We start from the raw sequence: 15,998 nt of genomic DNA, 5'->3' as shown, positions 1-15,998 counted from the left end.
AATTACCAACATATGAAGATGACATGTTGATATTTTTTTCCTGCAGACCTTTTACCTTTTGCGGTGTTCATAGTTAATAGTTAAATATTTCTGCTGTTTATGTAACCAGTGCATATGGAGGCATGCTTGTGATAGATTTTGAGGCGCTTAAGAGCAGTTAGGCATGGGGTCTGGGGTTAACAGAATTCGTCAATGCTTCTTCTCTCTATCTTATATTTAGATTTGTAGGTAATATCTTTGCCTCCTTAGGATATAGTTTACAATTCAGAGTTGCCTAGCCAGATTTAGCTGAGAAAGCTGTACTTAACTTTTGTTACTTTATATTGACTCATAATAATCTCTTGATAGGATAAAAATGTATCTGATAATATTAGTACTTAACTAATGAGTAACTTCATATGATGCTTTTACACCTGTCGGGCATATAGTATCATGCCTGCAATATTTTTTTTTTAAAAATGCTAATAAACACAACGTAACAGTTATCTGCACATTTAAGTAAACCACTTTCAGAATAAACAACATAAGAAATGTATCATTGTATACTACTGTTCAAAAGTTTGGGGTCATCCAGACAATGTCATGTATTCCATGAAAACTCACACTTGTATATATCAAATGAGTTGCAAAATGAATAGAGAATATAGTCAAGACATTGTCAAGGTTGGAAATAATGAATTTTATTTGAAATATTAATTTTGTTCTTAAAACTTTGCTTTCGTCAAAAAAGGCTTAATTTGCAGCAATTACAGCATTGGAGACCTTTGGCATTCTAGCTGTTAATTTGTTGAGGTAATCTGTAGGCATTTCACCCCACGCTTCCTGAAGCACCTCCCACAAATTGGATTGGCTTGATGGGCACTTGTTGCGTACCATACGGCCAAGCTGCTCCCACAACATCTCAATGGGGTTGAGATCCGGTGACCACGCTGGCCACTCCATTACCGACAGCATACAAGCTGCCTGCTTCTTCCCTATATAGTTCTTGCATAATTTGGAGGTGCACTTTGGGTCATTGTCCTGTATGAGGAAATTGGCTCCAATCAAGCGCTGTCCACAGGGTATGGCATGGCGTTGCAAAATGGAGTGATAGCCTCCCCTATTTAAAATCCCTTTTACCTTGTACAAATCTCCCACTTTACCAACACTAAAGCAGCCCCAGATCATCACATTACCTCCCCCATGCTTGACAGATGGCGTCAGGCACTCTTTCAGCATCTTTTCACCTGTTCTGCGTCTAACAAATGTTCTTCTGTATTATCCAAACACCTCAAACTTTAAATTCGTCCAGAACGCTTTTTTCCAATCTTCCTCTGTCCAATATCTGTGTTCTTTTGCCCGTATCAATCTTTTCTTTTTATTGGCCAGTCTCAGATAGCCTATAGCTTTTTCTTTGCCACTCTGCCTATAAGGCCAGCATCCCAGTCGCCTCTCCACTGTAGAAGGTGACACTGGCGTTTTGCGGGTACCATTTAAAAAAGCTGCCAGTTGAGGACCTGTGAGGCGTCTTTTTCTTAATCTAGACACTCTAATATACTTGTCTTCTTGCTGAGTTATGCACCGGGGCCTGCTATTTAAACGTGGACGTTTCTTGGCATGTCTGGATCCACTGATATGAATATGATGTAGGCTATACCTCCATTACATACATGGAGCCCGATTTTCACTCAGAGACTAATGTTTTGGGATTGCTGCGCCGTTGACGTAGGCTATATCTGTAGCCAAAGCAGTCGAAGTTGCAGGCTAGAAGCTGTGCCTGTGTGGAAACAAATACATTCATATAAAAGTAGCGAGACATGTGTAGCCTACAGTACATTTATAAATCGTACTGTACATTTATAAATCGTTTATATACTCGAGTAAGAGTAAAAGTTATTCTGCATTAAATATACTAACTTAAAGTACAATTTTAGTGGGACTATCCACCTGCGCTACTACCCACCTCTACTTAGAACACCAGAGTGAAGTGGTTAACTAGTTAATAACTGACCAAATAAATAATAACAAAAATACTGGTTTCATCCCACCTCTTATAATCATCTTACTGACTGATTATACCGCAAATGATGGTCATACACCCACGCAGGTGAATTCGTTTGAAGTAGGTATGTGGTTGTTTTGAATTGCCAACCATCTAAAAGAGCAGTTCACGCAGACCTATATTTTTTTACCATAATGAACACAACCAGGCTGTACACGTTGCGTAAAACCGGATGTTGCGTATAACTTTCAGCATACACCAACATGGAGGCGCTTGGTAAGGGGACATCAACAATCTAACCTGCAATGCATATGTTATCGACATTGTAGACGTTTTTCCATGGATACGTGTCTGTATGAAAAGCTATTGTCAAGAAGTTATTACCAGTTGGTGATTTAGAAACATAAATCTTAGCCCAGTGTTGTTTTGAAGCGTGACCTTGTTGTGACGTTATGCTAGTTGCTAGTTCACGGGTAGCTAATGTTAGCTGACTGCGTTGTGGGTTTTTGCCCCCGTTTGCCTCCACCCTGAATACCTTTGCTTTGAGTTTGCTATCTGTATTTTGATGTAAACGTAATAGTAACGATGTCATGGTCATACTTGGACCTATTTTATTTCTCATTTGTCACGCTAAGCGTTATCAAAGCTAACATTGTAAATATCAAGCAGTTAAGTAACGTCAAGTGCAACCTGCTCTGTTTATTGCAGCGTTTCGTCTCTGTAGGTTGGGGACCTTCTCAAGGTAAGAGAGGCTTCATAAGCATGCAATTAGAAACAAATGTATTTTAGGACATTGAAGATATAAGTTTCTCCTAATGTGAATGTAACGTTAATGTCACTTTGTCTTCGCATAGGTCGTCTAACCTTACGATATTCTGTGGCCAAAACAAACACATTTTACCGCTGGCCAGGTAAAAATCCATGTTCTGAATTTGCGAGTTATATTGATGAATTACATGGCATTTCACAATTACATTATTTGTTCTAACCACTCTTTCCTGTTTAGTTTGGTTCCAGCGAGGGAGAAAAGCACTGCTTTGGCAGCCAAGCCAGCTTCTGCACTAAGCAACAAGGGGGAGTATGTTATCACCAAGCTGGATGACTTGGTCAACTGGGCTCGCAGGGTGAGGATGCATGACAGTGATTATGATTGCAGCAGAATTCTCTCTCTCTCTCTCTCTCTCTCTCTCTCTCTCTCTCTCTCTCTCTCTCTCTCCTTTTTTTTTTTTTTTTTTCTCTGTGAATGTTTGAGTGTGATGACAGTGGCCATGAGACACGAGACCCAGTTGCGGAATGTAATACAGCTCAAATGTACATGTATGTTCCACAGAGCTCCCTGTGGCCAATGACCTTTGGCCTGGCATGCTGTGCAGTGGAGATGATGCACATGGCGGCTCCTCGATATGACATGGATCGTTTTGGAGTGGTGTTCAGAGCCAGTCCTCGGCAGGCTGATGTCATGATCGTAGCAGGGACTCTCACAAACAAAATGGCCCCGGCCTTGCGGAAGGTATTCTTTCTTAGTTTGCCTTTTTTCAGTGATCCTAAACTCGTAAGGCTAAGGAATGTAATAGTGTTCCAACACAAAACGTGTCTAGTCTCTGGCTGTTTTAACGGATAGCTGGAGTTTGCAAGACCTGACAACATTACTTGTAGCAGTGTAAACGTTTTGTTGCTGATAGCTACTGTACACTCATCATTGTTGAACATAATTATTGTGAACATTTTTACTCTGAAAATAGGTATACGACCAGATGCCAGAGCCCCGATATGTGATCTCAATGGGAAGGTATGATGTAATTCTTGTTAGTCTTTATTTGAATGTTGTTGTATCGCAATAAGTCATTTTTGAAGACATTTCCCTATAACCTTTTTTACTGTGGTAACCAGAATGTTGTATATTCATGTTTTTAAATTCTGGCGGAAGCAAAGCATACATTCATTTATACTTTAGAGAGGGCTTTTTTTAGGTACAGCATCACAGTTTTGCTTAGCTTGGCCTTGCAGTGCATTTTAAGTCCAAATTAATCAGATTTACGCAGACTGAATGACAGATAATTGGTGTTACACAATGTCCTTCTTGGCAGTTCACCTATGAACATGCTGGTCTCATGCAGATTATAGCTGTCGCCTACCATGTGTTGCTGAAAAAGTAGCAACTGTTGCCATTGGGGAGGAGGTTTCCCACACTGTAAGCCCAGAGTATAGAAGCTGCCTCCACGGAATGTTCAGGTCCATGAAAATGTTTGTGTCTGTGCGGACCCTGGGTCAAGAGAAAGAAAAACACATTTAAGCTTTTTATTCATTTACAGTTTTTTCATTTGGCACACACTTGGACTTACGGTACAGATCCAAATTTGTATGTTTGCTTCCTAGGAGTAAAACTATAATATAGGGGATAGCTGAATGACCGATCCCTAAAGGCTCTGTATGCTGGTTGATAGACTAGGTGACAATCGGCACAGGTTTGTCCGGTTAGAACATGAAGGATGTCAAAGATCCAATGATTTTGAAAGAACTGTATTTATTTTCCACACACACACACACACACACTCGCGACATGAAATGAATGATGAATATTCATTTATGATGATGATGAACCGTGAATATAATTATCCGTGTAAAGGACTTATATTCAACCATGAATCCGTGGTTTCTATGGAATGACATGAAAAACAAATATATACAAATATTAACAATTATACACAATAAAGATGAAACGTTATATACACATGATGATTATGACGGCTTAATATAAATACGGATCTGTCCCTTTAATACCGTGACGCGTAACGGTAGACATTCCAGTATCTCCGTAACCAACGGTATCTCGTTAAAGTAGCAGTAGCAAGAGTGAAATACAACAAGACAGTGAATGCTTACTACACTAAAAGACTAACAGATATTATCAACACTGATATGAAACATACTTAATCGCTAAATTACACATAACAACTGAACACTCACTATCTCAATGACGCACGGCAAGTGAATGTCTATGATGGTGATATTGTCCGATCTGGACGCTCCTCTCCAGCTTCTCTTGGCCCACAACTGGCCAGAGGTGGGTGGGATATTTAGGGAGCCTTGGGGGGGGGCCTTGAAACCGGCTTGGGGTAGCCAAATGGTCAGTGCATTCCCACTGTGCACGAGCCCCACGGAACCCTTGGATCAAATGATAGGCTGACCTCTCTATCAACCCCAGGTCCTGTGAGTCGCTCGCACAACGGGGTGCCCAGCTGGATATTATCTACACTGATATGAATCATACTAAATCGCTAAATAACACACAGCAACTGAACACTCACTATCTCAATGACGCACGGCCAGTGAATGTCTCTGATGGGGATATTGTCCGATGTACTTCTGGACGGTCCTCTCCAGCTTCTCTTGGCCCACAACTGGCCAGAGGTGGGTGGGATATTTATGAGGGGGAGCCTTGAAACCGGTTTGGGGTAGCCAAATGGCCAGTGCATTTCCACTGTGCACGACCCCCACGGAACCCTGGGATCAAATGATAGGCTGACCTCTCAATAGACCCCAGGTCCTGTGAGTCGCTTGCACAACGGGGTGCACAGCTGGAGGCCGCTGGTTGATAGCGGCAACCTCTTGAACAAAAACTACTTTAGGCCAAATCATATATTGAGTATTTCGGTTATTCCCGCCTAAGAGATCATAGCTTAATTAGAAATTGCCACCAGCAATGGAATTTCACATGGGGAGGTAGTGCTATTTCGGTAGAGGAGTAATGATTATTTAAGGGCAGAGAAGACCTTTGAAAAAAAAAACTAAAATCAAGACCAGTCTTTGCAGTAGATTGACAGGATGTAGAGATATCTGATCTCACACCGATATCACACATAGAATTGATGTCTACAGGACCATGAGGAGCATTTTGCTAAATTAAAAAAAAAACAATTGTATTACGGACTTTACTTTTAACTGGACGTGTTCTGTGTATTCTTATACAAAGTACATACACCAACAGTGTCAATGCTGAACAACCTAACTGTCTAGCTTTCATACATTAATTAGGTAATCCCATTATGTTAATCCTCACACGATGCAGGATTATTCTGGTTTGATTCAGCTCCAGTAAACAAGAACTTGGCCATCAGCTTCAAACAGTATTACAGTTACTGATCATAGTTTCAATTCTCAATATATAACCTTCCAAACCAACATCATCTCAGAGAATTCAGTCCTGCTATCAAGGTATTTGCCATATTATCTGGCAATGTTTAGAAATGTTCAAGGAGTAGGGCCCTAAAACACAGTTTGTAGCTTCCCCCCGATGTATGGTCCAGTCATGAACTGATGATAATGTAGCTTCTCCCCCGATGTATGGTCCAGTCATGAACTGATGATAATGTAGCTTCCCCCCGATGTATGGTCCAGTCATGAACTGATGATAATGTAGCTTCCCCCCGATGTATGGTCCAGTCATGAACTGATGATAATGTAGCTTCCCCCCGATGTATGGTCCAGTCATGAACTGATGATATTCCGTTTATTGGTAATCCATAAATTCATTGGTACAAACAGACATTAAACACCGTAAAAACTTGTGCCTTCATCGGAGGTGCTAAACAATGTATCATTTAGTTTCCTTCTACCGTTAAAAGAAACATTCTATCTATATATATAGGTCATTGATCTTGCGCGAGCAAGGAACTCATTTAAATAATAATAGTACAATACGGCAAATCAATTAATAACAATAGGAACCAACACAACAATCACAATAGAATCTTCGCAGAGGTTGGGTCTGTTACACAGTTTCTCTTGTTGCAGTTACATTATTAAATGAGGTTTTCTTTCTTGCAGCTGTGCAAATGGAGGTGGCTATTACCATTACTCCTATTCTGTGGTGAGAGGATGTGATCGCATTGTTCCAGTAGATATATATGTTCCAGGTAACTCATAACAACAGTGTTCACTTTGCATAAGATGCTTGCATATTGCTTCATCCTTGTGGTGTGTTGACTTGAGGTTTAACCATGGTCTTTATTTCAGGCTGCCCACCTTCTGCAGAGGCTCTTCTGTATGGCTGCTTGCAGTTGCAGAGGAAAATAAAGCGGGAGAAGAAGATGAGGATCTGGTATCGCAAATAGGAGCCAATGTGTAAATAGTTTATTCCCCTATACCTGTGTTTTGGCAGTAGACCACAGCAGATATATTATTTGCCATCGCTCAACACTATGTATCTTCAATAAAATGTTTTCTGAATATCCTTGTATTTTCCTACTAGGATTTTACCTCCAGCTTGAATTATCAATGAAAACGTTAACTTCAGAGTTAGTGGGCTGTGTCTGAATGTCAAATCATTATTCTGATTTTAATTACAATAAACATACAATAATGTGACTAAATAGTGTTCATTTTTATTTCAAAGTGTTTTATATGCAAATTTCAGATAGTGAAGATTACTCCACTTGTACCTTTATCAATAAATAATTACTGGTTTGCAAGGAGTATAAAATAAGTTATAATAGCATGCGATGCATTTCTGCTGCATTTTAACAGAGACAGCGTTTTTACCCTTGATGGTAAACTACCTATATGCCGTTCCTTCTCTCACTCTATGGTCTTGCATCCAAGTATTATTCAAGCCTTTATGATCATCTCTTACATTTTACTCACACATTTTTGGCTGTGGTAATATGCAGTAAGCTTTTTTATAAAAAAAAAACATATGACTGTTATATTTATATTTCATCACAGATCCAGGTTAAGGTGCTGTACTAATCCAATAAGGCCTAAACCTTCAAAGCAAATTTTCAGAATATGTGCTGCTGGAAGAGAGGGTGCTACAGGAATCACCCATAAAATAATGACCTCCATTTTGAATTGATGGTGGTAGTATCCAACTCTTGTCTCACGAGGTCACTGTTGCCCAAAGATGAATCCCCCATTGCGAAACATGTTGTGCACATTCTCCTTGAAAGTTCTGTTTCCTTTAGTGCAGTCCTAATACCAAAGCATCACAGCTCATTATGAGCAGCATACAGTGTGGTTTTAAACAGATTATATTTATACAAACACGAATGAGCGCTTTCATAGTAGTCTTCAAGTTGGGGATGAACCTAGAGATTATATCCACTCAAAATTTGGCCAAGCCATTTCCAGCAGGGAGCAGACCTCATAACTTACTCAGTTCTGTGCTTTGACAGTGTGTCATCACCTTTCACACCGAAGCCCATCCTGTCTGCTGGCCTACTGTCCTGACTTAGACCCCACTAATCTTATTCACCTCTGTCCGAGAGTTACTCACTCCCCGGCAGCACTATTCAGCCGACACTCTTGGGCCCCCATGTTCCCCTTCCTGCCCAGACTTGCCCTTTTACTCTTGTTGGAGCAGGTGACTGATAATACAGCAACCGTCAGAGAGATTGTTTTATGAGGGCAGTTACCTATTGCTTTATATAATAACATGCAATTTGATGTTCTTAACAGACGGATATTTTTAGCATGCAAACATTTGCTCTCATTGTTGACAGATTTATTTCAAAACTTGTTTTATAGTATTAAATTGTTATTATTGTGTTATGATTTATATTTAGGTGTACACAGTTAGCATCCAGACATATATAACCAAATTATAAAAAATGTGTAATCCCTAAGACGTGTGGTTTGTAAGGTAGAAATCTATCTGAAAATCTGAGTGATATTTTCTCATGGAAAGTGGATTTTTTTTTAAGGATTGCGTGTCTTTTACCATCAATGTAACTTGCTCCATGAGAAATGTCATCCTGCCATCGATGAGCAGCTGTGAAGCACATTAGACAGTGACTGACTCTGGCTTGATATAGTACTTTTACATTTCCTTCAGGCAATGGTTGCTGTAGTTGCAAAACAAAATGTTTGTGCTTGACTGAGATAACCCTTTTAATTGCCGTATGTCCTTGAATTTAAAAACAACCTGGGCTGTGAGCAGGATTTAATTGCAGCAGGATGATTAATGCTACATTTCATTGTTATTTTCACTGTTTTTACTTTTCTTATGTCATTCATGATTTAAAAAGCCTGATGTGAATAACAGCACAGAAAATCAAATGGCTGTATCTCCACCCTAATCTATTAAATTACGTGATATCTGAGAAATATGTGGAATTGTGTAGTTCAGGAGTAAGCTGGTGAAGTCCCCCAGTTCAAAGCTCAATCACATTTTACTCCATGTCCACTTAAGTCCACTTGAGGTTATTAAAAACACATTAGTGCTTGGCCTATAAAGAGATTTCCTCAAGGTGTGAGACACTGAGGGCGATGGTGGAAAGCTGCTGAACCTCTCAGTCTCGTATGGACTCTGTGTAAGTTCCATAAGCCGCTAATGCCAAGGAGAGGGAATGGCACGTACCCTGAAGCCATATGGTACTCCAAAGCCTCACGGACACCGAAGGTCACCACAAAGGCTTCTGAGCTCAGGTTCCCTTCGTTGAAGGTAAAAGCTAATTCTGTATCATAGGGAAATGAATTCCTATCTACAGTAGATATACAAAATAATGTATGACAGTAATTGTTATACTGTAAACAAATTGTTCAATAAAAGTTAAATGCTCGTGTTTTGTACAGAGGTCAAAACATCATGAAGTGTAACTGTGTAGAATGCAGATCAGATCCGTCTGTAACCGGTCACAAACTCTGAGTTCACTGGTTCTGGAGTCAGGCAAGCAGAAGCAAGACAGGTATTTCACTTATCACCTGAAAGCAAGTCCCAGCTGCGGTTGATTTTTCATTTTTGACTCTGGGAGGACATACTGATACGACAGCTGTTTAAAATCTGCACACTTCTTATATGATTGGCATGCAACATATAAATGCTGACAGAAATGTATGTTTTAAATCATCTTTATTGGCCCACTGAATGGACAAATGACTTAAAGATCAGTTGGTCTTCGTTGTGTAAAAAAGAAAGAGAATAGCAAAAGTTTTCATACTTTTGGAAAATAAGGTATGAAATATAAATAATTAACAAAAAGGTAAAAGTACACAGTGATTCTTTACAGCACTTAAATAGAAAAAATAAGAACACCGACATCAACATAAACTGAGAATGTTACAAATGTAGCGCAACTAAATGAGTTTACATTTCAGGATTGTAAAGGTTCAGTCGACATAAAATCTGCTTGGTATTTACAGGCAGTGGAGAAATCTTCAGGAATAAAATGCAGTCAATATGACTGAAGGGCAGACCAACTCCACTGAAATTACTGAAGGAGTTGTAACTGAAATACAAAGAGACAGTAGGCAACACTTACAGCTATATATATATATATTTAAGGACTGGAAAAAACAATGTGTGCACAATTGAACAACTACAAAGCTATCTTACTCTCTTATTTGTCTGTTGATTAGCTGCATTGCTGTATTGTTCTACATTGTCTTTTGATAATGCCATCATATAACTAATGCCTCTAAGAGAGGTCTCACAGTCTCTAACTGATTGTGTTAGTAATTGGTCCATAAGATTGGGTCCTTGAACGGCCCTTGTTATATAGCTCCTATCTGTAAATGGATAGATAGCCATCAATCAGTGCTGGGAGCCATTCATAGCACCCCTCATACCAGATCCGTCTTAACATGTGGAAATTGTTAAAAGATGCTTGCAATATGCAAACATGTCGATACATGCTTAACTCTGGGACATCCAGAACTCTTAAACCTGGATGGCTCTCTCCTCAGAGATAGTAATCTGACGCTGTATCTATCTTAGCTCCTCCACCATTTTCTTGCTTCTGACATTTCAAATGATAATGTCAATCTGTTTCACTGTGAAATGGTGTGGACACTCAACACTTATCTCTGAATTTGTTAAGCACCATTATTTGTTAAGAACCAATATTTGGCATTTTGGCTGACTTAACTATTTGGACCACTGTAAAACTTGACTTATTTTAAACTTTTTTTTTTCAGCAGTTCACGACTCTTGTGTTCAACGTCTCGCTCCAAGCAACACCACACACTTTTAAGACTTGTTCTGAATCTCAGAGGGTGCAATCATCATTGTAGTGGTTTTCAGGGGATAGTAGCGACCGCGCCAAGTCTTCCAGAACACTCCTTGCTTCCTCTCGTGCCTCTGCTTGGGGGGCGGGGTAAGGAAGTACCGGCCATTGAGGTTTGAGTGACCACAGTTGCTAAACCACCAGCCACCTGGAATAAAACACATGATCATTACATTTCTGTTGGGGCGCACGGCTAACATTTTGAAAAAAAAAAAACGGTGAACTGAAACAATGAAACATGGGAAGTTTTCATCCATCGAAAGCTTACCAGAGAGGTGCTTGGCGCAGTTGATGTCGCTTTTCTGGTCATTGTCTTTGTCTCGGGTGGAGAAGGGCAAACCGGCGCCGTCAGTGGCAAGGGCACTCTGCAGGTTCCTGGAGGCATTGTCCAGGATGTGCAGGGAGTAGTCGCTCTCTTCCCCGCTCAGACGGAAGGGGTACTTGATGCTCTCAGCCTCATCGCGCCAGTCGCTGAGCTGAACATTGAGGATGTAGTTTCCGTCTTTTGACAACGAATGGATCTTCTCTAGACCAAGCCAGAATTCACCTGAGGAAGACATTATAAAATTATATCAGGGGTGTTGACTTACTGAAAGCTTTAAAACGCTAATTTATTAGGGCTTTAAGCGAGATAAGGTTAATCCTTTAATTGAATTCAGGGAACAGGCGATTAAATCCTTCAATAACATTAGGCATTGGGATTTGGCAGCAATGTCTGCCAAGCCCACTCTACTCGGATTGGCCTGATCCTCATCTCCTAATGCCTGATGTAGGAGATCCACAGCTTACACAACAGTGTAAACAACTATTTCTTATTCAAACTTCACTGGTGAAAGCCTTCAAAACATGTACTTGGCATGGTGTTAGTGTGGGATGACCTTTCTGGGTCACTTGTTTCACTGTAGCTATCTAACTACTGGCCATTTTTTTGTTTTGTTTTTGTTTTAAAAATCCTATTTGACACTTACCATTCAGGTTTCCAAAGCCACTTTGGTATGCCTGCCAGAGCTGGTCAAAATCTACAGAGCCATCCTGGCGCCTCTGGATGACTGTCCATCCCCCATCTGTGTGACAGAGAACAAACCGGGGATTAGTCGAGAATTACTTTCAGTTCACTGTCATAGTTAAGCTCAGTAAAGGGTGTGTCTCCTAATATATTGTCATCTCCAGTGCGATGAGTAGGGTTACAGTGTGGTAAGTTTGGTAAAGTAATTTCCAGGACGCACCTGCTCTCATTTCACAGAAAACATCAAAAGGTTCGGACTGCAAAGGCTTGATTGTGTAAACACCGGTGCTCGTCTCCCCTCTGAGAAAAAGTTCGTGACAGTCAGAGGCCATATCTGTAAGACAGGAGAAACAAAAAATATTTTTGTTAATGTTAAAAAGTCTTACTATCCAAAGACACCAGTGTATGTGCACAGACAGCAATGCCCATTTTAAATGTGAATTTAGACCGGCACTACTTGACTGAAATTGATTCAATTGATGCCTGTTTTTAAAGTCATATACATTTATGATTGTTTTGCCTTTGGGGCTTTTTTAAGGTTTCTAGACACAGCCAGCATGCACTACCACTGTGTGGAAATGAGCTGCAGTGCTGATAAGTAATTTCGTTACATTATGGGGGTTTATTGGCTGCAGATAAGAAGATGATAGTGTTTTCATTTTGGTTATCTTATCAGTTTGGCTGTCTTAACACCACATAAACGACTCATGCAGTGAGTGAGATAAACAAAGATGTGTTTGGAGGAAAATAAACAGACGGATAACCTGTCTGGCCTGTTGAGCCAAGTCTGACTTGGTGAGTCACTTTTTTTTTTTTTCTCCTGATGAACAAAAGCCATTCTGCCAGAGGGAGTCAATTCTGGCTGTAAACATAACCTTTCTCCCAGTTCCCAAGACTGGCCTCAGCTGCTATTGATTACCCAGTCTCAGCAAACACCCTCCTCTCTCTCCCTCTCCCTGCCCCCACAAAGGACTCAAGCCTGCCTCACGTGCACCACATGCAGACCCTCATGCTGGGGTCGTAGCCCATGGCACATTCACAGAATGCTACTGCTAACCAAAGTGCACCACAAGCCCCTCAAGGGAAAGTGGCTGTCTTGTGCTGAATTAAACAGGCTGTATTGAGGCTCTTCAAGTGCCCCTGTGTACCCACAGGAGGGGCAATCTAAGTGTGCGGTGAGAAGCTGAGACAGAACACGTACCAAATGTTCTCTGCACTGGTTTGGCTTTCAAAATGTATTGTACTCTACAGAGAGCTATTCGCTGATTCCTGTTTGTTTTATGCTGCTGTGAGTGATCAGTGTACATCCAAATAACTCACTCAACATTTCCAATGTCAAATGTATTTGCTTTTTGAGCCGGAACAGTGAAGTTGCTTTTTACTACGAGTGTTGACTTGTATCTGACAGACTAAACTAATATACATTGTTTAGAATATCTGGGTTGGTTTCCTTGCCTGAGGGTCTCTCCTCCTCCTCAACTTTAGCACACTTCACAGTCACTGAAAGGAGGAGGGTGGGGGGATGTAGGCTCGGAGACAGAGGTGGGCGGAGGGACGTCTGCCTCTGACAGATCTAGGGTAAAGGTTGTGAATTCTTCAAGGATGTGACAGTGCTTTTCTTTGTGAGGTTATTACAGCTGTCTTAAACAGCAAAAAAAAAAATGTCTGTACAAAGTTCACATTCCTGAAATAGGGCATTTGCCTCTCTCTGAGGTTAACTGGCTTTGAGCCAGAACAAAAAAATATATAATCTGTGGAACACAGCATTCTAGATTGAGAGGGTCCCTCCCCCCATCCTCAGTCAGATTTACAACAAATCCTTCTGTTCTTTGGGTCTGTTTGTGACCCTGATTTAACACTGTTCAAGACGGATGAACTGTTACCCAGTTGGAAAGCGTCCAGGGAGACTGTTTCTCTTGCAACATTTTTTTTTACCCCGTAATGTCAAAACTTGCCAAGAGGGGCTAAACTCTGTTCAGCTTGATGACTGTTCAGTTTTCTCGTTAGAACTCAGTTCAGACCGGGGTTACCTTTCACCTACTTCTGACCAACTGTTTAGGGGAAGAGAATTTCTGCTTTTTTTTTTTTTTTACACCCATTCCAACACAATTCTGTGGTAGAGATTGTGCTTAAACTGAGTGTCTACATAGATGTGTCTGTAGATATTTTTGATCTCGCTATATATTACACAGTACCTTTTTTTGCTATAGTTACAAAGTAACTATAGTCAGTCTGAACGTTTTCCTAGTTGGACATCACACCCCGAACCGTTGCAGCATTATAGCCTATAAAGTTTACTCTTGCACTTAAGTATGTGGCAGTGCAACGCAACATTTACAAGATGGAAACAGCAGTTTAAGGACGTATTTAGATCCAAATTCGTTTGAATGTAAAAAGAAAAATGCTGCTGCAGATTTAAACACCTACTTACCAAGTGGTGAATCGCGTTGTTCGATACTGCCGTTTTGAGGGAGGACCTCGTCTTTTCGCTTGAGAACCGACTGCAAATTAATCTGTATCTGAAGAAAAATAAAGTTTTAGAACTTTTAAAAAACAGCACTTTGGCATGCGTGATAGGCTATTTGACAAGAATTTTGGAAGTCTAACTGTATCCGTGTTGTAGGCTACCTGATTCTGAAGAGTTCGAATACGGATGTTCTGCTTGTCCAGTTTTTCCTGCTGTTGCCTTATTCTGTCCACGAGTTCATCTATCCGCCGGTTCTGAGCCTCCATCATCGACTGGAACAAAAAGTGAAACGTGTAAGGCAACATACATTTGTGTAGGTCATTATCGCTTACATAAATGTACCTAATGTACTTCTGTAATATGATATTCAGTGAGGAGTCTATACACTCCTCTTTTTCCAGACACTTTTTTTTCCAACAGAAGAATGAATAGGTTACCCCAGGGCCCTGTTACATAAAACGGGGCATATAAAACCAGTGTACCAGAACAACATAAGTAGGTCAGTCGCCCTTTCTTTATTCCAAAGTACAAGACGAAACTAAACTGAAATAAATACGAATGTATGCACCTTACTATGGCCAAACGTGTTAGTGTTCAATAGACTAACTTGCACCTCAGCACATGTTTCACATTCGTTCCGTTCTTTGTCTGGCAGTAAGTGACAGCAACCTTGCACGTACAGCCCGTAGCACAATGCATGTTGCAACACACAAATCGAGATGCTTTTTATATGCTGCAATTCTCTGTGAGGCCAGTGTTACTTGATACCAGTACTTTCGGTAGACCTTTAAATATGTAAAGCTAGCCCATACTTAAGCTAATTTTAAACAAGGCACTTTAAAAGCACTTTAAAAAGATGGATAACTACTGATGCAATCACAGTGTGGACATGACTTAAGATATTCAGAATTAATACCAACAGCTATCCATTACATCTTTAGCCAGAAACATTTATTAAGTGAAAAAATAGACTCTTGACCTACCTGGATGGTCCGTGCATCACTGAAGTTGCCCTGCTTGCCCTCTCCTTGCAGCGCACTGTTCACCTTCTCCTCCAGCTTGTTCATCCTTTCGTGGACCCTCTGTCTTTCCGTCAGCAGCTCTTCAGCCTTCTCTCGCAGCTCAGACGAGACGTTGAGGACCTGGCTCTCTCTTTCCTCCAGCCCCTCGGTCCTGGCTTTCAGCACTTTATTGTCCTCCTGCAGCCGTAAGGTCAGCTTGCCCAGGTCAGTCACGGTGCTGTTGGAAGACTTCAGCTTGGCAGTGATGTCTCTCACCTGGAGCTTCGTCTTGTCCACGTGCTCTTTAAGCCCCTGGCCCAGCTGCAGTAGCCCGTGGGCCAGCACATTCACGTCGTCCCATGCGGCATACTGGACCCTCTTCTCCTTTCCAGATGACCCCTTCCTCTCGAATGGGAAGCCTGACCCTGTAGTTGCAAGGAGTGCAGTGAAGAGCATTAAGGTGGCGACTGTGACCTTCATCTTCTGTTCTTGCCGGTTGTCTTTGGTGTGTAGTAGATGTTAGAAAGGAGGCTGCCTACCA

The 15,998-nt window shown here is 40.9% G+C and overlaps 1 protein-coding gene across 1 annotated transcript; it reads right to left on the bottom strand.

The window, feature by feature from the left end:
- Positions 1–9,881: 9,881 nt before the first annotated feature.
- Positions 9,882–15,998, bottom strand: angptl4 (angiopoietin-like 4). Its single transcript, XM_080859121.1, has 7 exons — positions 15,440–15,998; positions 14,618–14,728; positions 14,421–14,508; positions 12,210–12,323; positions 11,952–12,047; positions 11,252–11,530; positions 9,882–11,131 (listed from the first exon to the last, which is right to left on the bottom strand). Exons 1-7 carry the CDS (start codon positions 15,935–15,937, stop codon positions 10,947–10,949), a joined length of 1,371 nt encoding a protein of 456 aa, XP_080715247.1. The 5' UTR covers positions 15,938–15,998; the 3' UTR covers positions 9,882–10,946.

The sequence above is a fragment of the Sprattus sprattus genome (assembly GCF_963457725.1).
Source record: "Sprattus sprattus genome assembly, chromosome: 20".
Taxonomy (NCBI): Eukaryota; Metazoa; Chordata; class Actinopteri; order Clupeiformes; family Clupeidae; genus Sprattus; species Sprattus sprattus.
The sequence above is the reverse complement of the archived record's forward strand: the minus strand, read 5'-3'. Positions and strand labels throughout refer to the sequence as shown.